This window comes from Ursus americanus, chromosome 9 (assembly GCF_024610735.1).
Source record: "Ursus americanus isolate L20-20 chromosome 9, mUrsAme1.1.p, whole genome shotgun sequence".
Classification (NCBI taxonomy): Eukaryota; Metazoa; Chordata; class Mammalia; order Carnivora; family Ursidae; genus Ursus; species Ursus americanus.
Genome location: NC_142135.1, coordinates 46,951,485 through 46,974,172, shown reverse-complemented (window position 1 = coordinate 46,974,172; position 22,688 = coordinate 46,951,485). Strand labels below are relative to the sequence as shown.

Below are 22,688 nucleotides of genomic sequence, written 5' to 3'. Positions count from 1 at the left end.
CGTGATAAAGGACCTTGGGGCGGGGCGGGGAGGGTAGTGTGCAGGGAGCGAAGAGAAAGGTTAGGGAAAGAGATGTCCCTAAGGGCTCTGAAAAGCTTCAGTAAAGAAAAGCCAAAGGAATATTTTATGACATATGAAAATTATGTTCAATTCAAATTTCAGTGCCCACAAATAAAGCTTTACTAGAACACAGTCATGCTCATCACTTATGCATTTACTATGGCTGCTTTTGCTCAACAATGCAGGGCTGAATTGTGATGAGAGATCATATGTGATTTTTTAACTGATTCCCACTGCTGCTCCATACCCTGTGAATCACACTGATAGGGTTATAACCTGACAGAATTTTGAGTGCCACGCATACTGCTGTACCATGACATTTTATTTTTTATTACCAAAGCATATGTCAAAGGAAGATAAAATGGACTTCAAATGTCATGCTTTGAAAGCATAGTGAAATGTTAATTATTTTGTTACTGAATTAAATGGCAAACCATTTGGGGGGCGGGGGGAAGCTCCAAAATATCCCTGAAAATCCAAAAAAGACACACATGCTTAGGAAAGATCTGAGAAGGCCCTACCACCTGTTGACCATAAGGCTCTTCACAAACAGGAAGTGAAAGTTAAGGTACAGTTTAAAACTGCCCAGCTAACTGTTAAAGGTATGTCCCAACACATACACAGAGCCCTATGACCAAGATTGGAAAACATTTGGGTTCCAGACATTTTAGAAAATATCTGTTCAATCATTACCTGACCACTAAGCTAACAAAACAGAGACTTCAGTGGGTATATACAACAAAGAATACAGACTTTACAGAATTTATTCAGAAAAACCACTAAAGAGAGGGGCGTGGCTGGCTCAGTCAGTAGAGCATGTGACTCTTGATCTCAAGGTTGTGAGTTTGAGCCCCATATTGGATGTAGAGATTACTTAAAAATAAAATCTTAAAAAAAAAAGGAAAAGAAAAAAGAAATAACAAATACTAAAAGCAGCCACAACAAATTCTGGGAAAGGAGGGAATCTGATTTCCAGATTTACCATATTGTAATAGTCAACATGTCCAGTTTTCAACAAAAAAATTATAAAGCATGCAAAAAAATAAAGTATAACCCACACACAGAAGGAAAAAATCAATAGAAACTATGCATGAAGAAGCCCAGATGTTGGGCATCCTAGACTTTATGTATGTTCAACAAGGAAATGATGTCTAAAGAACTGAAGTATTCTATGAGAACAGTATCATATCAAATTGAGAATTATCAATAGACAGAAATTATAAAATGGAACCAAAGAGTTATTTTGGAGGTGAAAAGTGCAATAAATGAAATTAAAAATTCACAACATTGAAATGAGGGCCCAATGGTGGATGTGAACAGGCAGAAGAAAGAATTAGCTAACTTGAAGATAATAGGTCAATTCATATTACACAGTATGAGAAACAGAAAGTAAAAAGAATGAAGAAAAATGAACCTGCCTCAGAGACCTACCAAAATACACATAAGAGGAGTCCCAGGAGGAGAAAAGAGAGAAAGGGGTAGAATGAATATTTGAAAACATAAATGCCAAAGGCTTCTCTACTTTGATGAAAACAAACAACCCCAAGTCAGATCAATTCAGAGATCCAACCTAGACACAGCATTATCAAACTCAAAGATAAAAACAAAGAGATGATTTTGAAAGCAGCAGGAAAAAATGCCTTGTCATGTACAAAGGGTCCTCAAAAAGATTAACAGCCAAATCAGTACCATGGACATCTGTCTTAGTCTGCCTGTGCTACTAGAACAAAAATACTAGGGTGGTAGCTAAAACAAGAGAAATTACTCACAATTTCTGGAGACTGGGAAGTCCAAGATCAAAATGCCAGTTGATCTGGTCAGAATAAGGGCACGGGAACAGAGATACATAAGAGAAAAGCTGGTATACAACTGAAATTAAGTTGATATCCAGTCTGAACCTGTTAATGGTATTCCTTGGGATAACCACTAAGATGAGAGTATAACTCAAAATATTTACTACAAAAACAAGGGAATTAAAATGGTACAACAAAATAAACCTAATACTAAATAAAGGACACTAATGGAGGACTTGAGAAACAAAAGATCGAAAACAAATAGCAAAATTGAGAAAGAACTTCTTATTGTCAATTACATGTGAATGGGTTAAACTCTCCAATTAAAGGGCAAAAATTAGCAAAATGTATTAAAACACATGACTCAACTATATACTATCTACAATACAATTAAATTCAGAGGTATATAGACTTAAAGTAAAAATAGGGAAGTTTTATCATGCAAACCATACTCACAAGAGAGCTGAAGTGGTATTAGATATTATTTAGAATTAGATAATGATCTAAGAATAGACAAAACAAACTTTAAGACCAAAATTATATGAGAGACAAAGAAAAACAGTATCAAGAACATAAAACACTTATAAACAAATATACACCTAACAACAGAGCCCCAGAATAAATAAAACAAAAACTGACAGACTTGACGGTATAAAGAGACTATTCAACTATAAAAGTTGGGGATTTCAATACTCCACTTCTAAGACTAGGTAGAACAACTAGCCAGAAAATCAGCAAATAGAAGACTCAAACAATACTATAACACAATTAGACCCAGCCCACATCTACAGAACACTACCCAACAAGAGCAGACTATGTATTCTTCTCAATTCACATGGAACATTTTCCAGGACAGACAATATATCAGGCTGTAAAAAAGTCTCAAATTTTAAAAGAAATCAGAGTATGTTCTCTGACCATACTGAAATGAAAATATTTAATAAAAGAAGGAAATCTGGATAATTCACAATTATGTGGAAATTAAAAAACACATTCCTAGGGTAGCTTAGTTAAGTGTCCAACTCCTGGTTTCAGCTCAGGTCATGATCTTGGGGTCCTGAGATCGAGCCCTCTGTGCTCGGCGGGGAGTCTGCTCAAGACTCTCGCTTTCCCTCTCCCTTTGCCCCTTCCCCAACTCACTCACACTCTTCCTCTCAAATAAATAAATCTTAAAAAAAAAAAAAGCACATTCCTAAATAACCAATGAGTCCAATAAATCACAAGAAAAATTTAAAAATTCCTTAGAAGAACAAAAACAACACAACATAATAAAACTTATGGGATTCAGCAAAGTTGTATTCAGAAGGAAACTTATGGCTATAAATGGCTACCTTAAAGTTATCAGTCAATAACTTCACCTTGAGAAACTAGGAAAAGAAGAGCAAACTAGCCCAAAGTAAGCAGAAGGAATGGAATAATATAGATCAGAGTGGAAATAAATAAAATACAGGAAAAATGGAGAAGAGTATCAAAACCAAATTAATTCTCTGAAAGGATCAACAAAATTTATAAACCTTTAGCTAAACATAAAAAAAGAGAAAAATTACTAAAACCAAGACTCAAAAAGGACGTATATTACTACTAACCTCAGTAATAAAGATAGGAATAAAAAAGATCATAAGGTAATAGTAGCAACAATTGTATGGCAACAGATTAAGCGACCTAGCAAACATGAAAAATTCCTAGAAACAACAATCCAATTGACTTAAGAATAAACAAAAAATCTGACAAATGAATAATAAGTAATACTACAGAGTTAGTGGGCAAAAGAACTTCCAGCAAAGCCAACACCAGGATCAGATGACTTCACTGACAAATTCTACTAAATGTTTAAAGAAAATTAACACCAAGCTTCTCTAAACTCTTCCAAAACATAGAAAAACAATGAACATTTCTTAAGTATTCTGTGACACCAGTGTTACTGATATCAAAACCATCACAAAACATCACAATAAAAGAAACCTAATATAGTTGCAAAAATTCTCAATAAAATACTAACTGAATTCAGCAGAACATTAAAAAGATCATTCACCACAATCAAGTGGGATTTATCCCTGGAAAGCAAGAATAATTCAATATACATGAATCAATCATGTGATGCATCACATTAATAGAAAAAAAGAATCATATGATCATTTTAATAGATACAGAAAAAACATATAACAAAACCTGACATCCATTCATGATTAACTCCCAACGAGCTGAATTAGAGATGGAAGGAATGTATCTCCACATAATAAAGACCATATGTGATTAACCCACAGCTAACATCATACTCAATGATGAAAGTTGAAAATTTTCCTCTAAGACCAAGAACAAGACAAGGGTGGGGCACCTGCGTGGCTCAGTCAGTTAAGCAGCTGCCTTCCGCTCAGGTCACGATCTCAGGGTCCTGGGATCGAGCCCTGTGTTGGCCTCTCTGCTCAGCTGGGAGTCTGCTTCTCCCTCTGCCTCTCCCCACTGTCTGCTCCTGCCTGCTCACTTTCTCTCTCTCAAATAAATAAATAAAATCTTAAAAAAAAAAACAACAAGACAATGGTGCTTGCTCACTCTTACCACTCCTATTCAACAGAGGACTTGAAGTCCTACCTAGAGCAATCAGCCAAGGAAAAAAAATAAAAGGTATCAGATTTGGAAATGAAGAGGTAAAAATGTCTCTATTTGCACATGACATAATTTTATATATAGAAAGTCCAAAAGACTAAAAAAAAAAAAAAAAAAAAAGCGCTGTTTGATCTAATCAATGAATTCAGTCAAGCTGCAGGATATAAATTTAACATGCAAATATCAGTAACAATTCTATAATCTAACAACAAATTTTCTGAAAAACAGTTTCCATTTACAAGAGGATCAAAATCAAATAGGAATAAATTTATATAAGAAGATGAAAGATCTCTACTGTGAAAACTGCAAGATAACGATGAAAGAAATCAGATATAAGTAAATGGAAAGATAACCCATGTGAAAGAAATCAGATATAAATAAATGGAAAAGATAGCCCATGTTCACACACTGGAAGAATACTGTTAAAATAGCAATACTACCAAAAGCCATCTATAGAGTCAATGCCCTATCAAGATACCAATGGCATTTTTTACAGAAGTAGAAAAGAATACACCTAAAACTTAGAGGGAACCACAAAAGACCCAGAATAGCCAAAGAAATCCTCAGAAAAAGAAGCAGCTAAACTACAAAGCTACAGTCATTAAAATGGTATGGTACTGACATAAAAACAAATAGACAAATGGAACAGAACTGAGAACCCAGAAATAAACTCAAGAATATGTAGTCAGCAATATTTGACAAGGGAGTTAGGAATATTCAATTGAGAAAGGACAAACTACAAAAATGGCACTGGATTACTGGATTTTCACATGTAAAGGAATAAAACTAGACACATTTTATACCACTCACAAAAATTAACTCAAAATGAGGTAAAGGCTTAAACGTAAGACCTGAAACTATGAAACTCCTAGAAGAAAAGAGGAATAAAGTCTCTTGACATGGGTCTTGGTAATGATTTTTTGGATATGACACCTAAAGCACAGGGCAACAAAATAAAAAATAAACAAGTGGGACTATATCAAACTAAAAAACTTCAGCATAGGAAAAGAAACCATCAACAAATGAAAAGGCCTACCGAATGGAGAAAATATTTGCAAACAATATATCTAATAAAGGGTTAATATCTGAATTATAATTCATACAATTACATATAATTCAATAGCAAAACACCAAATAACACAATTTAAAAATGGGCAGAGGACCTAAACAGACATTTCTCCAAAGAAGATACAGGAAAGGCCAACAGAAGATGCTCAACATCAAGTCATTAAGGAAATGCAAATTAAAGCAGCAATGAAGTTATCATCTCACACCTGCTAAAATATCCATCATCAAAAAGAGGTAAATGCTGGCATGGATGTGGAGAAAAGGGAATCCTTATGCACTGTTGGGATTCTAAATTGGTATAGCTAATACCGATTGGTATAGCCAAACCTCAAAAAATTAAAAATACGATTACCATATGATCCAGCAATTCCACTTGAGAATTTATCCAAAAAAAAACCCAAAACCTACTTGAAAAAATACCTACACCTCCATGTTCATAGCAACATTTGCAATAGCCAAAATGGAAACAACCTAAGTACAGATAAACAGATGACAGATAAATTAGTTGTGTGTACACACACACACACACACACACACACACACACACTGAAATATTATTCAACCATAAAAAACAAGGCAATCCTGCCATTTGCAATAACATGGATGGACTCTGAAGGCATTATGCTAAGTGAAATAAAAATACTGTATGATCTCACTTACATATAGAATCTTAAAAAAAAAAAAAAAACAATCATAAGATTTGTGGTTACCAGGCAGAGAGGCAGGGGAGGGGGCGTTGGAGGAAGGTGGTCAAGAGGTACCAAACTCCCAGTTATAAGACAAATACAGTTGAACAACACAAATTTAAACTATGCAGATCCACTTATACACAGATATCCTTTGAGAAATACAGTACTGTAAATTTATTTTCCTTATCATTTTTTTTGGAATATTCTATTTTTTTGTAACTTACTTTATTGTAAAAATACAGTATGTGAGACATACAACATACAAAACATGTACTGATTATTTCATGTTATCATTAAAGCTTCCTGTTAACAGATTATTAGTAGTTGCGTTTTTGGGGAGTCAAAAGTTATATGCAGATTTTCAACTGCACAGGAATCAGCACCCTTCTCCCCATCTTGTTCAAGGGTGAACTGTATTATGGATGTAATGTACAAGGTGAAGACTACAGCTAATACTGATGTATGCTATGTAAAAAAAGTTTGTAAGAGAATAAACCCTAGAGTTCTCATCACGAGGAAAAAAAATTTTTTTTTCTCTTTCCTTTTTACTGCATCTATGTTAGCAGATAGATATCAGCTGAACCTATTGTGGCAATCATTTCACAATATGTGCAGACCAAATCATCATGCTGTATGCCTTAAACTTACACAACAATGTTATATCAATTCTTTCTCAATAAAATCAGAGAAAAAGAAAAAAGAGAACTAAAGAGTAGTGTCTCTTATGATGTAAAATTCCTCAACAAAATAATGGCAAGCTGAATTGAAAAGGATTACACAACGAGACCAAGCGGGATTTATCCCAAAATACAAGGTTGGTTCACCATATGAAAAGCAATTAATGTAAGATACCACATTAATAGAATGAAGGGGGGGGCCAACATGATCATCTCAACAAACACAGAAAAAAAGCATCTGACAAAATCCAACACCCTTTCATGATAAATACACTCAACAACCAGGAATGGAAGGGAACTTTCTCAATCTGATAAAAAGCATTTACGGAAAACCCACAGCTAACATAGTAAAAGGTGAAAGCCTATAGCTACCCTCGTATAATCAGCAACAAGACAAAGATATCCACTCTTGCCACTTCTACTCAACGCTGCACTGACATTCTAGCCAGGGAAATTGAGCAAGATAAAGAAATAATAGGTGAACAGATTGAAAAAGAAAAAGTAAAACTATGTATGGATAGTTTATAGACATGTTCATAATATAGAAAAAAACTAAATAATCTACATAACAACTAGCAGAACCAATAAATGAGTTCAGCAAAGCTACAGGATATAAAATTAATATACAAATATTAGTTGCACTCCTATACAGTAGCAATGAACAATCTGAAAATGAGATTAAGAATTCCAATAGCATCAAAAAGAATAAGATACTTAAAGAATAAGTTTAACCAAAGAAGTACAAGACTTGAAGACTGAAATTACAAAACACTGTTGAAAGAAGAAAAAGATCTAAATAAATGGACAACACACATCTGTGGATTGGAAGACATAATGCTGTTAAGATAGCAATACTCCCCAAACTAACCTACAGATTCAAGGTAATCCCTATCAAAAATCCAACTGGCTTCTTTGCAGAAATTTACAAGCTGATCCTAAAATATGTATGGAAATTGAGGGAACTCAGAATGGTCAAAACAGTCTTGAAAAAAAACACCTAGAAGACTCACAGTTCCTTATTTCAGAACTTACCACAAAGATATAGTAATCAAGACATTGTGATACTGGCACAAAGACCTACAGGTCTACACTTAGACCAATAAAATAGAATTGAGATTTCAAAAATAAACTTATACATTTATGTTCAACTGATTTTGATCAAAGATGAAAATGGAGAAAGAACAGTCTTTTCAACAAAGGGTGCTGGGACAACTAGATATTTACATGCAAAAAACGGAATTTGAACTTCTATCTCAACATGCAAAAAAATGACTTTGAACTCCTATCTCAACCATGTATAAAAGCTAACTCTTTTAAGGATCGAAGACCTAAACTAAGAGATAAAAAATATAAAACTCTTAGAAACAAACATAGGTGAAAATCTGTTTTTTAGATATGACACCAAAAGCACAAGCAATCAAAGAAAACTAAACTGGACTTCCTCAAAATTAAAAACTTGTACATCAAAGCTCATCATCAAGAAAGTAAAAGGACAATCCATAGAATGGGAGAAAATATTTGCAAATCATGTTTCTAACAAGAGACTAATAACCAGAAAATATTCTTAAAACTCAACAATAAAAAGACAAACCTAGTTGAAAAATGGGCAAAGAATTTGAATAGACATTTCTCCAAAGAAGATACACAATGTCCAATAAGCATATGAAAAGATGCTCAGTATCATTATTCAATAGGAAAATGTCCATCAAAACCGTAAGACACCACTTCACACCCACTAGATTTAATCTTTTTTAATGGACAATTACAAGTGTTAGCAAGGATGTGGTATGAAACCCTCACATTGCTAGTAGCAATATGAAATGATATAGCTGCTTCGATGAAGAATTTGACAGTTCTTCCAAAAGAATTACACTGGGGCGCCTGGGTGGCTCAGATGGTTAAGTGTCTGCCTTCAGCTCGGGTCATGATCTCAGGATGGTGAGATCGAACCCCACATCAAGCTCCCTGCGCATTCAGCAGGGAGTCTGCTCGCTCTCTCTGAGTTCTCTACCCCACAAGATAAATCTTAAAAAAAAAAAAAAAAAGAATTACACAGAATCACATATGACCCAGCAAAGTCCATTCCTTGATATATACTCAAAAGAACTGAAAACAGGTATTTAAAAAAATACTTGTACATGAATGTTACATGAATGTTATTTACACTATAAACAATAGCCAAAAGTGTGGAAATAACCCAAATGTCCATCAGCTAATCAATGGGTAAACAAAACATGATGTATCCATACAACAGAATGTTATCCATCCATAAAAACAAATATTCAATACTGAGGCATGCTACAATATGGATGGACCTCAAAAACATGGTAAGTGAAAGATGTCAAACACAAATGATCCCATACTGTATGATTACACTTCTGTGAAATATCCTGAGTAGGTATAGCCATAGACACGGCAAGCAGTTTAGCAGCTGTTAGGGGAATAAGAGGGAATAGAGAGTGACTACTTAATTGGACTTAATGGGGTTTCCTTCTGGGGTGACAAAAATATTCTGGAACTAGAGGTAATGGTTGTACAACACTATAAATGTATGAAATGCCACCGTATTGTGCACTTATAAAATGGGTGATTTTTATGCTGTGTGAATTTACCTCCATAAGAAAAAAAAAGAAGTAAAAGCAAATGTTCACACAAAAACTTGTACACAATTGTATACAGCAGTCTTATTCATAACAGCCAAGAAGTGGAAACACCCCAAATGTTCACCAGTTGATAAACAGAACTCGTATATCCATAAAATGGAATATTATTCAGTCATAAAAAATGAAGTACTGTCACATACTCAATATGGATGAACCTTGAAAATATTATGCAAAGGGAAAGAAGCCAGACACATAAAGGCCAGCTACTGTAATTCCATTTATATGAAATGTCTAGAATAGGAAAATTCATTGAAACAGAAAGTAGATTACTTCTTGCCAGGGGACAGGTGCAGGGGAGAAGTGGGATTAACTGGTAGGTTTAGGGTTTGTTTTGGGGGTAACAGAAATATTCTGGAATTAGTGCTGATGGCTGCACAACACAGAGAAAATACGAAAAACCACTGAGGTATATGTATTACAATGATGAATTTTACGTAATGTGAAATATATAAGTAAAAATAAAAGCAAGACTAAATCACCTGTTTACAAGTACATGTTAAATATAAAGACACTGTTATAAGTAAAAGAACAGAGAATATAACATGCTAACATTAATCAAAAGAAAACAAGAGCTGCTATGTTAATATCGGACAAAGTGGATGATAAAACCAAGAGTATTTCAAAAATAAAGGGGATCATTTTAGAGTGATAAAGAGGTTAATGCATCAAGAAAATATAATAATCCTAAATGTTTATATTCCTAACAGAAACTTTAAAATATATGCTGCAAAAAGTAATAAAACTGCAAAGAAACAGACAAACCTACAATTATACTTGGACATTTCAACATGCCTCTCTCAATAATTTATAGAACAAGCAGATATAAAACCAGTAAGGATACAAAAAACTTGAACACTATCAACCAACCTGACCTGAATGACATTTATAAAATACTCCCAGCAATAGCTGAATAAACATTCTTTTCATGTGCACAAAGAACATTTACAAAGATGGACCATATTCTGGGCCATAAAACAAATCTCAACAAATTTAAGGAATCCATATCAGTTTTATTTTTAATATAAACCAATATTAGTGGGGTGTTAAGGGAGACTAGCCCCTAAAGGGAACATTTGGAAATAGGTGGTGATGGAATTTGGTTGTCACAATGACTCGGCAGATCTACTGAGGAGAGTCCAACATCATGAAGTGTTGTCCTATTCCAAAATACCAATGATGTCCCCATGTGTCCCCACAGTGCCAACTGAAAAACATCATTCTAAACCAGTTAGGAAATTCAGGAACTAGCAGAGTTACATGTGAAAGTATACTAGGTCTTAGCTGTCCAGCTGCTCTATTCTCACCCTTTCATAAAACAGAAATATAATGTGAGGAAAATGAGTAAACATCTGTCAAGTGCTTATACTACTAGGAATAAAGATACAAGCAATTCATGAAACAACTAACACTTTTGTTTAAAAATCACAAAAGTAATTTATCGACACACTAAAAAAGTTAGAAAAAATGTTCAAGAACGCAAAGAAAAAAACATCTTTTTGAAAAAATGTTACAAAAATAAATCTTATTTCTTTAAAATAGACAAATTTTCTTTTCTCTGTAAATTAGGAATAATAAACAAATATAGAGCAATGTACCTCTCACATGGTAACAGTTTCATTACTTTAAGCACCTCACCTTATGAGCTGCAAAACTGGATTCATTTTTTTCAAGTGCTCTTTTCGCATACTCTAGGGCTTCATAGACCAAGAGTTTTTTCTCTTCTTCTGAGGTCCCGCTAAGCTGAGCTGTATCACGTGATGCCCGTGCCAGTCGCCACAGTAACTCTGCATCTTCACTAATTTGAAATTAAAATAACCATTTAAGCTCACATTTAACAACTGTTAAAGGTCACATCACTAATGAATACATATGGTCTTCCAGGTCAGCGAAAATATAGCAGTATCAAAAGCCATTATTCACAATGCCATATTTTCACATAAAAACTTTATTTGCTAAAATTTTCTACAAAATATCCAATATTATACATAAATATTAACTCTCCTATGTTATCTAAAATACTAACTTCCTGGGGTACCTGGGTGGCTCAGTCAGTTAAATGTCTGCTTCAGCTCAGGTCATGATCCCAGGGTTCTGGGATGGAGCCCAGCATTGAGCTCCCTGCTCAGTGGGGAACCTGCTTCTCCCTCTCCTGCTGCTGCTCCCCAACCGCTGCTCGTGCTCTCTCACTCTTGCTCTCTCTCAAATGAATAAATAAATAAAACCTTTTAAAAAATAAATAAATAGGGGCGCCTAGGTGGCTCAGTCATTAAGCGTCTGCCTTTGGCTCAGGTCACGATCCAGCGTCCTGGGATGGAGCCCTGCATCAGGCTCCCTGCTCAGTGGGGAGCCTACTTCTCCCTCTCCAGCTCCCCTCTGCATGTGTTCCCTCTCTTGCTGTCTCTGTCAAATAAATACATAAAATCTTTAAAAAATAAAACTAAATAAATAAATACTAACTTCCTTAGAAAATATCTTTGTATTTGAATTCTCTAAACAGTTGCACTAGAAAATTCACATATAACTTAAGGCTTGAGACACTTCAGACAACTCACTAACTGGTTCAGACAGTACTATAAAATCCATAACTTTTAGAGAGCAGGTCATGCTCTACAAAACAAAACTGCTATATCCCTAGCTCCAAATATAGTAACTGGCACACAATAGGTAAGTATGTGTTAATAAATAAATGACTGAATATAACAGAATCTCAAATCTTATGTTTGAATGTGTCATCCATGCCATGATGCATGGGAATATTTTTCTTTCTTTTTTTTTTTAAAGATTTTGTTTATTTATGTGACAGAGAGACAGCCAGTGAGAAAGGGAACACAGCAGGGGAGTGGGAGAGGAAGAAGCAGGCTCCCAGTGGAGGAGCCTGATGTGGGCCTCAATCTGGAACGCCGGGATCACGCCCTGAGCCGAAGGCAGACGCTTAACGACTGCGCTACCCAGGCACCCCACATGGGAATATTTCAAGTAAGGGCACTGGACCTGAAGAATTTCCATATGAACAAACTTATATAAAATAAGAAATGGTTAATCAACACAATAGTAACCACAATTCAGTGTTAGAAATATTTTTAAAAACATTAAAACTCCTGGGGCGCGTGGGTGGCACAGCGGTTAAGCGTCTGCCTTCGGCTCAGGGCGTGATCCCGGCGTTGTGGGATCGAGCCCCACATCAGGCTCTTCCTCTATGAGCCTGCTTCGTCCTCTCCCACTCCCCCTGCTTGTGTTCCCTCTCTCGCTGGCTGTCTCTATCTCTGTTGAATAAATAAATAAAATCTTTAAAAAAATAAATAAATAAAAATAAAATAAAATAAAAAACATCAAAACTCCTTTTTATCCTTTTTATTAAACGTTTGCCTTTAAGCCCATTATATATTTAACAAAAAACGGTATTCACATAAAATTTTGAAACTAAAGGTAGCAATAGTATATTTATAATTAAATAAAGATGGAGTAACTATCTTACAGCTTACTTTTCAAGTAATTACTGAAATGACTATAAAATGCCAAACATGACATTACAAGTAATTAAGGGAAAAATGGGAAAGAAAGAGTGGATTCTACAGGTATTTAGGAAGTAAAATCGATGGGTCATGAAGACAGAACTGGTCTTAGGAATCTAAGAAAGGTAGCTGAAAATGACTCAATATTTTTAGTTTAGAAATAGGTAGATTCGTGATCTGGAAATGCCAAATTAGCCCTATTAAACCTACTTTATAGGGCCGAATCTCCTTCCACCTGCATCCTCCCCAAAACTGACTGCACACTGATACTCTGGACTAAACATGAAATCTAGTACTAAAAATAGAAAAAGGAGGTATTTTTAGTTTCTCTAAAAAACTGCTTCTAAAGTGATACACAGATACTATTCAGTGATGCCATACAAACATCCTAATTCATTTACATCTTATGTCAATAAGAAATTCTTTAAAAAATGAGAAATATACAATATAGATAACCATATATTCAACAACTAGCTCCTATGATCTGAAGCAAAATAACAAAATGGAAAAAATACTTCAATGTTCTACTAGAATGAGTAAGGAGAATCATCTTTTCTAAATCAATGAGATACATGTAGCACCTGTGAATCATTTACTGTAAAAAACATACTATAAATTAAACTCTAAAAAATATTGTTTTGCAGTAAAAACTTAATTATGAACATTTCAAGCACCAAGAATCATTTTAATTGTTAAATAACAAAAATGTTGAAAGCAGGCTTATCATATGTTGCCTACCTTTCCTTGTACTGGGTCAGCAACTGATAAAGTTTTTCTGTTTCTCCACTCTCATATAGGTAGTCTGCTTGTTCGAGAATTTCTTCAACTCTGAAGACTAAAAATGAAAAAAAGACACAATAAAGTAGGTCTTCCCAAGACAAATGACAACAATTCTAAGAAACAAACATTTTCAAATATAAGCAAAAGAAATTACATATAAAAATCACCTACAAAGAAGGATCAGAAAATCTGAAGACTCTAGATGTAAGTGTAGTAGAGATAAGGATGAAGCTATCACAGTAAGTGATTTATTGAAACCAGAGAAACTTAAAAAAAATAGAAAATTTATTGTGGAACTAATGAAATATGATACATTTTTGAAAATGAAGAAAGCAATTTCCAGTAAGGAATTTATGGTACCCTTACCCTCCACACACACACACACACACACACACACACACACACACACACACACACACACACACACACTTTGTTATTGTAGCGAAGTGCCATCCACTGCAGAAAATGACAGAACATCCACTTCCAGCACTGAAAATTACTAATTTGCATGGATTGCACCACACTGTTTCACTAGATTCTATTTACGACCTAACTTACACAGACACTGTTATGAAAGAGTCACATTTGTCATCAAGGTGTGCCTGGGTGGCTCAGTCGGTTAAGTGGCTGCCTTTGGCTCAGGTCATGATCTCAGGGTCCTGGGATCAGGTCTCATGTCCCGGCTGGGCTCCCTGCTCAGCTTCTCCCCTCTCCCCCTACTCCAACGAACTCAATAACTTGTAATTAACATTACTACAAAATATATAAACCTTATAGACAATGTAATGCTCTAAAAAAAGTTGACTAGTTCCTGAAAAAAAACAGTAAGCTTGAATTTCAGGATATTCCAATTATTACAATAAGGAACATACATATTTGTCTTCTGTAAGGGTACTGTATTACTTAGTACTTATATTACATATAAGCCAACATTTCTTTTTTTTTTTTTTTAATGATTTTTTATTATATTATGTTAGTCACCATACAGTACATCCCCGGTTTCCGATGTAAGGCTCGATGATTCATTAGTTGTGTATAACACCCAGTGCACCATGCAATACGTGCCCTCCTTACTACCCATCACCAGCCTATCCCATTCCCCCACCCCCCTCCCCTCTGAAGTCCTCAGTTTGTTTCTCATAGTCCATAGTCTCTCATGTTTCATTCCCCCTTCTGATTACCCCCCCTTTCTTTATCCCTTTCTTCCCCTACCGATCATCCTAGTTCTTATGTTCCATAGATGAGAGAAATCATATGATAGTTGTCTTTCTCTGCTTGACTTATTTCACTTAGCATTATCTCCTCCAGTGCTGTCCATGTTGTAGCAAATGTTGAGAACTCGTTCTTTCTGATAGCTGAGTAATATTCCATTGTATATATGGACCACAACTTCTTAATCCAGTCATCTGTTGAAGGGCATCTCGGCTCCTTCCACGATTTAGCTATTGTGGACATTGCTGCTATGAACATTGGGGTGCATATGGCCCTTCTCTTCACTACGTCTGTATCTTTGGGGTAAATACCCAGTAGTGCAATGGCTGGATCATAGGGTAGCTCAATTTTTAACTTTTTAAGGGACCTCCACACGGTTTTCCAGAGTGGCTGTACCAACTTGCATTCCCACCAACAATGTATGAGGGATCCCCTTTCTCCACATCCTCTCCAACAATTGTTGTTTCTTGCCTTGTCTATTTTTGCCATTCTAACTGGCGTAAGGTGGTATCTCAGTGTGGTTTTGATTTGAATTTCCTTGATGGCTAATGATTTTGAACATTTTTTCATGTGTCTGTTAGCCATTTGTATGTCTTCATTGGAAAAGTGTCTGTTCATATCTTCTGCCCATTTTTTGATTTGTTTGTTTCTCGTGTATTGAGTTTGAGAAGTTCTTTGTAGATCTTGGATACCAGTCCTTTATCTGTAGTGTCATTTGCAAATATATTCTCCCATTCCGTGGGCTGCCTCTTAGTTTTTCTGACTGTTTCCTTGGATGTGCAGAAACTTTTAATCTTGATGAAGTCCCATAAATTCATTTTATCTTTTGTTTCTCTTGCCTTTGGGGATGTGTCATGAAAAAGGTTGCTTTGGCCGATGTCGTAGAGGTTGTTGCCTATGTTCTCCTCTAGAATTTTGATGGATTCCTGTCTCACATTGAGGTCTTTCATCCATTTGGAGTTTATTTTTGTGTATGGTGTGAGATAGTGGTCAAGTTTCATTCTCTTTAAGCCAACATTTCAATATATTCAATTAAGCTTATTATTTGCCTTAGTACACTTTAATTGATAATAGTGTATTTGAGGTTGAATTTTTAGTTTTTGAAAAATTAAAACCTAGACCAGAAAAAAAAATCTCCTGAATTTGACAGAACTATGTAAAGTATTTTTTACTAAGTTAACATCATAATGTAATTTAAAAACTAGCTTTGGAAAAATTAAATGACAAGAGCAAATTCTTCTTTAATCCTACTTCAGTGTGGTTGGTGCCCTAGTTCAATATTCATATGGTTGGTTGATTTTCTTAAGTTTGCTTCCATTTTATTGTACATTTTTATCAGTGGCTGACTCTCCAAATTAAGGTTATAACAACCCGAAGATTTTTTTTTTAAGATTTTATTTTTTTTAAGTTATCTCTACACTCAACCTGGGGCTCAAACTTACAACCCAGATCAAGAGTCGCCACCAACTGAGCCAGCCACGTGTCCCAACAACCTGAAGATTATTTGTGGTAGGCAGAATAATGGCCCTAAAAATGTCTACATCTTAATCCCGAGAATCTGTGAAAACGTACAGATTACATGGCAAAGGGGAATTAAGTTTGTAACTAGAATTAAGGCTGTTCATCAGCTAACCTTAAAACAGGAAATGATCCTGGATTAGCCAGGGGGCCCAATATAATTACAAGAGTCCTTCAAAGTGGAAGAGGAAGGCAGAAGAAGAAAGTCAGAGGAGGTATAACAATGAAAACAAGGCCAGAGTGAAATGATTACTACCCTGGAATATGGAGGAAAGGGGTCTTTAGCCAAGGAATGTGGAAAACCTTTAGAAACTGAAAACAAGGAAAGAGATTCTCCCCTAAAGAGTGGAACACAGCCTTCCCAACTTGTTGATTTTAATCCAGTGGGACCCACTTTGGACTTCTGAACTATAGAACTGTAAGGTAATAAATTTATGCTGTTTAAAGTTACTGAGTTTGTGGTAATTTGTGACAGCTGCTGTGACAGAAAACTTACACAATATTAAATATACTGATCTGGCATTTTGAATGTATACATGGTATGTGTAAATAACAAAGTTACATTTAATTCTATTCATTGATTTTTCTCAGACTTTCTCAGAAGACTGATAGAGATTACTGTCCTTAATATAATGTAGGAATGCTACATATAATCACCCATATAATTAAAAGAAAAATATAGAAATTAAGCGAATAATTTAAAATAGTTTAAATCCTTTTTGGGTGTACTATTCTTTCTTAACTTCTTAAATCACTTATCTATTTTTTTATTATACAGTATAGTACCATAAGCTATAATATCCAGGCTTTAAATACGTATTTTTTTCTTGATTCTTAAAGAGAAATTTCTAAAATCATACAGTGCGCAATTTACAAGGAACAAATGCACTTACTCTGATACTACAAACACACACAGGCACTAGGTTAGGAGCATGTAGATCACTCATATCTGCAAATCAGCTATGTGGGTTTTTTACTTGGCTAATGCTCTGTACTTTTCCTGAAAATATTTAAAAATAAGCTATGTTACTGACATAAAGAGACCATATTGTTAAAGTAGACTAAACTTTTAAAGTAAATTACTTTTCAACTTAATAATGAATACCCAAAGATGAACTGAAATATTAATTCAACTGTACAATAAAATCTAAATTAAGCCTAAAATGAATATGCACAAAATCATAACTCTTAGAATTTTAAAAAATATCACTGATATGACGTAAGTTAGTAACCTTTGGTCTTCTAGTTTTTCTTGCTAAGTGTACTCTTAGCCATGTAAGATATATCTGGACAAAAAGAAATACTCTACTCCTCAAAGTAAGCAAAATAGTTCTATTTCTGGAAATTTCTCCCTACAGAAATTACAAAGTAGAAAACAAGTATCTAGATTCTCCAGATACTCGGATTTTTCTAGATGCTAGAGGGCTCTAAGTAGCAACATCATCATCAAAATTTCAGGCAAATTTTTCATACCAACAATACTGTGTCTCATCAGTATTGGAAGTAGTGCCTCTAAAGATGCCCTGTAGTAGCACAAAGGAATACAGATGAAGGAGCACTGACCTCGGTTCTGTAGATTCATCAAAGAGGAATCAATGAAAGTATATGAAAAGAGACAACTGAAATGATTATATGAAGGACCTTTATTTAAGATGGGCCGCTTTTAATTATCTTTTAGGCATTTTACAAGTGAACGTTCACACACACACACACACACACACACACACACACACACGAGTACTGTGACTGTATTAGCGTATCTTGAAGGGCTTTAAATTTTGTCTATTTTAAAGAAATAATGAAAAACTTTCTACTGGAGTTCTTCAATTATAGCCAACAAGTGGGTATTTGCCCTATCCTGTGGTAAATACAGAAGTTACCATTTTTAAAAAGAGTCCCACAGCCCCATCCAACTGAAATGTCAAAACGTATGTATGTATGCCCTTGGGGGCGCCTGGGTGGCTCAGTCAGTTGATCTCCGGGTCCTGGGATCAAGCCCCACATCGGGTTCCCTGATCAGAGGGAAGCCTGCTTCTCCCTCTCCTTCTGCCTACCACTCCCTCTACTTGAGCTCTCTCTCAAATAAATAAATAAAATCTTTAAAAAAAATCCTGTTTAAAAAATAAAGTTTGTCTTGAATCCAGCAACCTTGCTGAACTTTCTTAAAAATATATATATATATATGCCCTTAATTTCTAAAAAACATGAATCAAAAGATGATTGTATCCCAGTAAATGAAAAAGGAAAAAATATTTTCCTCAATGAAAATATTGGTCTCAATGAGCATGAAGCAGGCCTAAAGAGACGTAAGCAGTTTTGATGAACGGAATCACCTGAAGACCATTTCCTAAAAAATATGAAAAATAAAGATCACAATATAGCAAATAGCAGAGATATATATGACAAAGTAAAACTTGTAAGGACTGTGAAATTATAGTTTTATAGAAACATGGATCATTTTCCAAGGTAAAAAAAATATGATCTCTATATATTTTAGGTTTCATTTGGAGTTAGGACTGGAACTAACATTTAGAGTTTTCTGTATAAACTTTTATGTTTACATTTGTAGAGGAAGTTATAACTTTTTTTTTAAACAGCATATAAATGAACATATGTATAAGCTAGCCAGAATGAAAGAATTAGCATATACTGGAAGAAAAGAACAAGAATTTCTGTAACACGTTAAACACATACATCATACATTTAGACCAAATAGCAACTACACACACACACACACACACACACACAAATTCAAGTTTATTCAAAAGTTTGATATACAATCCTACGACTACTATCTCTCCTTTAATAACTTCAGGATGGTAGCTATAAACTTCAAAGCTTGATCTCTTTCTGAATTTCCCAAAGTTTTTCTGCACTCTTTCTCAAACGAACCTCCTCTTCAGGGGTCAGCTGTATCTTAATAAGGTTTGCAATACCATTCTCTCCCAGGATACAAGGAACACTAAGGAATACTTCATTTATTCCACAGAGGCCCTTAGTCATCATGGAAACTGGATGTACTCTCCTAAGATTCTTCAAAATGCTTTTTGTTAAATCAGCTACAGATAGGCCAACAGCCCAATCAGTATAACCTTTCATTTTAACCATCTCATAGCCACAGTAGTTATCACTTCTTTGTAGACATTTCCCCAGTGCTCAGGATCTTTATCCGTTCCTATATCGGAATTCAGATCCTTCAAGGGGATACCAGCAATGTTAACTCCACTCCACACAGGTATATTTGAGTCTCCATGTTCTCCAAGGATCCATCCATGACAGCTTTCTGAGTGGATACAAAGTCTTTGGCCAATAAAGAAACAGAAACGGGCAGTGTCCAAATTACAGCCACTTCCAATAACACGGTTTTGGAGAAACACACTCAACTTCCAAGCTACATTAAGTTAAGATATCCACTGGATTGGAAACAATTATCATTTTGCACTGGGGACTATACTGGGTAATGTTGGAAATCATTAATTTAAAGATGGACACATTTCTCTTGACTACATCAAGGTGTGTTTCTCCTTTTCCTGGGCGTGCACCTGCTGTGATAATCACTAGGTTGGAGTTTGCAGTGACATGGTAATCTTTGCTGGAAATGGTATCTGGGATTTTCATGAAAGAGCTGTCATGTTGAAGATTCACTGTCTCACCCTCTAGTTTGCCTTCATCAACATCCACAAAGGCAAGTTCATCACTTAAGCCTTTTAATAAGATGCTGATAGCACATGCCACGCCAACTGAGCCAGTTCCTATAATAGAGATCTTATTGTGGTAAATGGTATTCTCTGAAGTGAAATTCTTAATAAGTTTGCATGTGACAGTTGCCATCTTGGAGACAGGGATGAAGGACCAACTGTCCCTGAGGGCGGTGCATGCCACCTGGCAGGGACGCAGAGCCATCCCTAGGCAAAAGACACTAGCTCCTACAGGGCCTAGTCTTCGGCTTGCCCACAGGACTCCCCCAGCCCAGCTCATAGCGGCTGGCTCAAGAGGTGAAGGAAGGCAATGGAAGAAAGCCGCATCAAAGTTCTTTGAAGCGCAAAGTAAGGAAACAGTTGAAGGTTTAACGCACTGCACCCCCATCCCCACCCAGCTTGCTACTGCCACTGCGCAAAACCACGCCCAGCTTGTGCAGCTCCCACAAGGATCCAGCACCTTAAAGTGTTTTTTAATTTACTGAACCTGCAGTAATTTTAAATAAAGGCACTTTTGAAAAAATGGACTATTACCATTAAAGCTAAAGTTAATTTCAGCTTTGCCTTTCAAAGTGCCTCAGGGAAGGCACTATATCTTTGCACTCATTTCTGTAAGGAAAGGGTGCTAAAGCACATTGAAACTAAGTGTGACACCAAAAAAAAAAAAAAAAAATTGATTAGCGTTCTAATCTCTGCTCTGACACTTTGACTTTGAAGAAGTTAAACTGTGAGCTTCTTTTTCAAAAGTTAATACTATAATGGGTGGAGCCTGGCTGGCTCAGCCAGTAGAGCTCCTGACTCTTTTTTTTTTTTTTTTTAAGATTTTATTTATTTATTAGACAGAGACAGCCAGAGAGAGAGGGAACACAAGCAGGGGGAGTGGGAGAGGAAGAAGCAGGCTCCTAGCGGAGGAGCCTGATGTGGGGCTCGATCCCAGAACGCCAGGATCACACCCTGAGCCAAAGGCAGACGCTTAATGACTGCGCCACCCAGGTGCCCCAGAGCTCCTGACTCTTGATCGGGTCCTGAGTTCCAGCCCATGTTGGCTATAGAGCTTACTTTAAAAATAAAAATAAAAAATAAAAATAAAAAACAAAAACAAAACAAAAACACCTAGAATAGAACACACACACACACACACACACACACACACACAGAAAAATATTAAAACTGCAACCACTGGGCACATCTCTGATACATTTAAAAAAATATTATGTCATAATATAGTTTGTCCTTACTACTTTACAAGGTTACTGTGAGAACTGAAGTTAGATGAAGAATCTAGGGAACCAAGTCCTCTACTTTATCTGTCATATAAATTATACATTTAAGAAAAAAAGGAAAGATAAAACAAAAACACAGCAATTCTCAATTATCTGCTCTATTTATCTTTTTTAAGATTTTATTTTTATTTTACTCATGAGAGACAGAGAAAGAGGCAGAGGGAGAAGCAGGCTCTCTGCAGAGCAGGGAACGGAATGTGGGACTCAATCCCAGGACCCTGGGATCATGACCTGAGCCAAAGGCAGTCACTTAACCGACTGAGTCACCCAGGTGACCCTTATCTGCTCTTTTAAAGACAAGAATGATTATGGGAAATTGAAATCAATAACTAGTAATTTTTAGCTAATATTCTCAAATTCACCTATCACAACTTTAATAAGAACATCTATTAAAAATAAAATCTCTGCCTCTTTCCCCAAACACTTCTTAATGATTAAAAGGTGGGGACTATAAAAAACAAAAAAGCTTAATCCATAAATCAATATACTAATATATCTAATATACTGAAATTTTGCCTGTCAACACACACAACTGGTTTCTTTTAAATATGGCAAGTCTTGATATATATTTATCTATAGTATACCAAATAAGAAATCTGATAGAATGTTTCTACTTTTCAATCAGTTATTTGATATTTAGTACTAAACTGCATTTTATTTGTAAAAAAAATACTTTTACCTCAAAGTAATTAGGCCTTTCTTAACTATATCAAGAAGAGTGTAATACCTTGGAATTAAGGAAACAAAAGAATTATTGTGTCATAGGGCCAGATATAGTCTCTGTGGTATATCCCTCTCCCCCTAATCCCTAAACCCCTTAAAAATGTAAAAAAATTCTTAGCCCAAGGGTCCCATAAAACTACAAAGTATTTAACAGAGTATTTCTCACTGAAGGAGCTCTAGTTGCTAGAAGAAATTACATATACACAGCTATATATATGAATATATATATATATTCACAAAGAGATATACACACAGATATAATATATATTATATATAAAATCAAACTCAATGACGAATAGAGAATAGAGCGTAGAACAAAGTTTCATTACTTATTCAAAAATAACTCAAAGTTATTAACAAAATATAACAAACATACTTAACTCTAAGTAGTCCAAATGTTTAGCTTAG

At 35.3% G+C, this 22,688-nt stretch overlaps 1 protein-coding gene and 1 pseudogene across 5 annotated transcripts in view; both read right to left on the bottom strand.

Annotated features, from left to right (window-relative positions):
* Positions 1-22,688, bottom strand: part of RMDN1 (regulator of microtubule dynamics 1) — a 48,323-nt gene that overhangs the window by 11,570 nt on the left and 14,065 nt on the right. For all 5 annotated transcript variants that reach the window (XR_006781121.2, XR_006781120.2, XM_045806027.2 and 2 more), the window contains exons 3-4: positions 13,805-13,901; positions 11,190-11,349 (exon numbers count right to left, since the gene is read on the bottom strand). Coding sequence is in view for 3 of the 5 variants with exons in the window: in XM_045806027.2 (XP_045661983.1) it covers positions 11,190-11,349; positions 13,805-13,901 (257 nt within the window). In the remaining 2 variants the exon portion in view is untranslated. The remainder of the gene's footprint in view (positions 1-11,189; positions 11,350-13,804; positions 13,902-22,688) is intronic.
* On the bottom strand, positions 15,633-22,688 carry LOC123797910 (L-lactate dehydrogenase A-like 6A pseudogene; annotated as a pseudogene).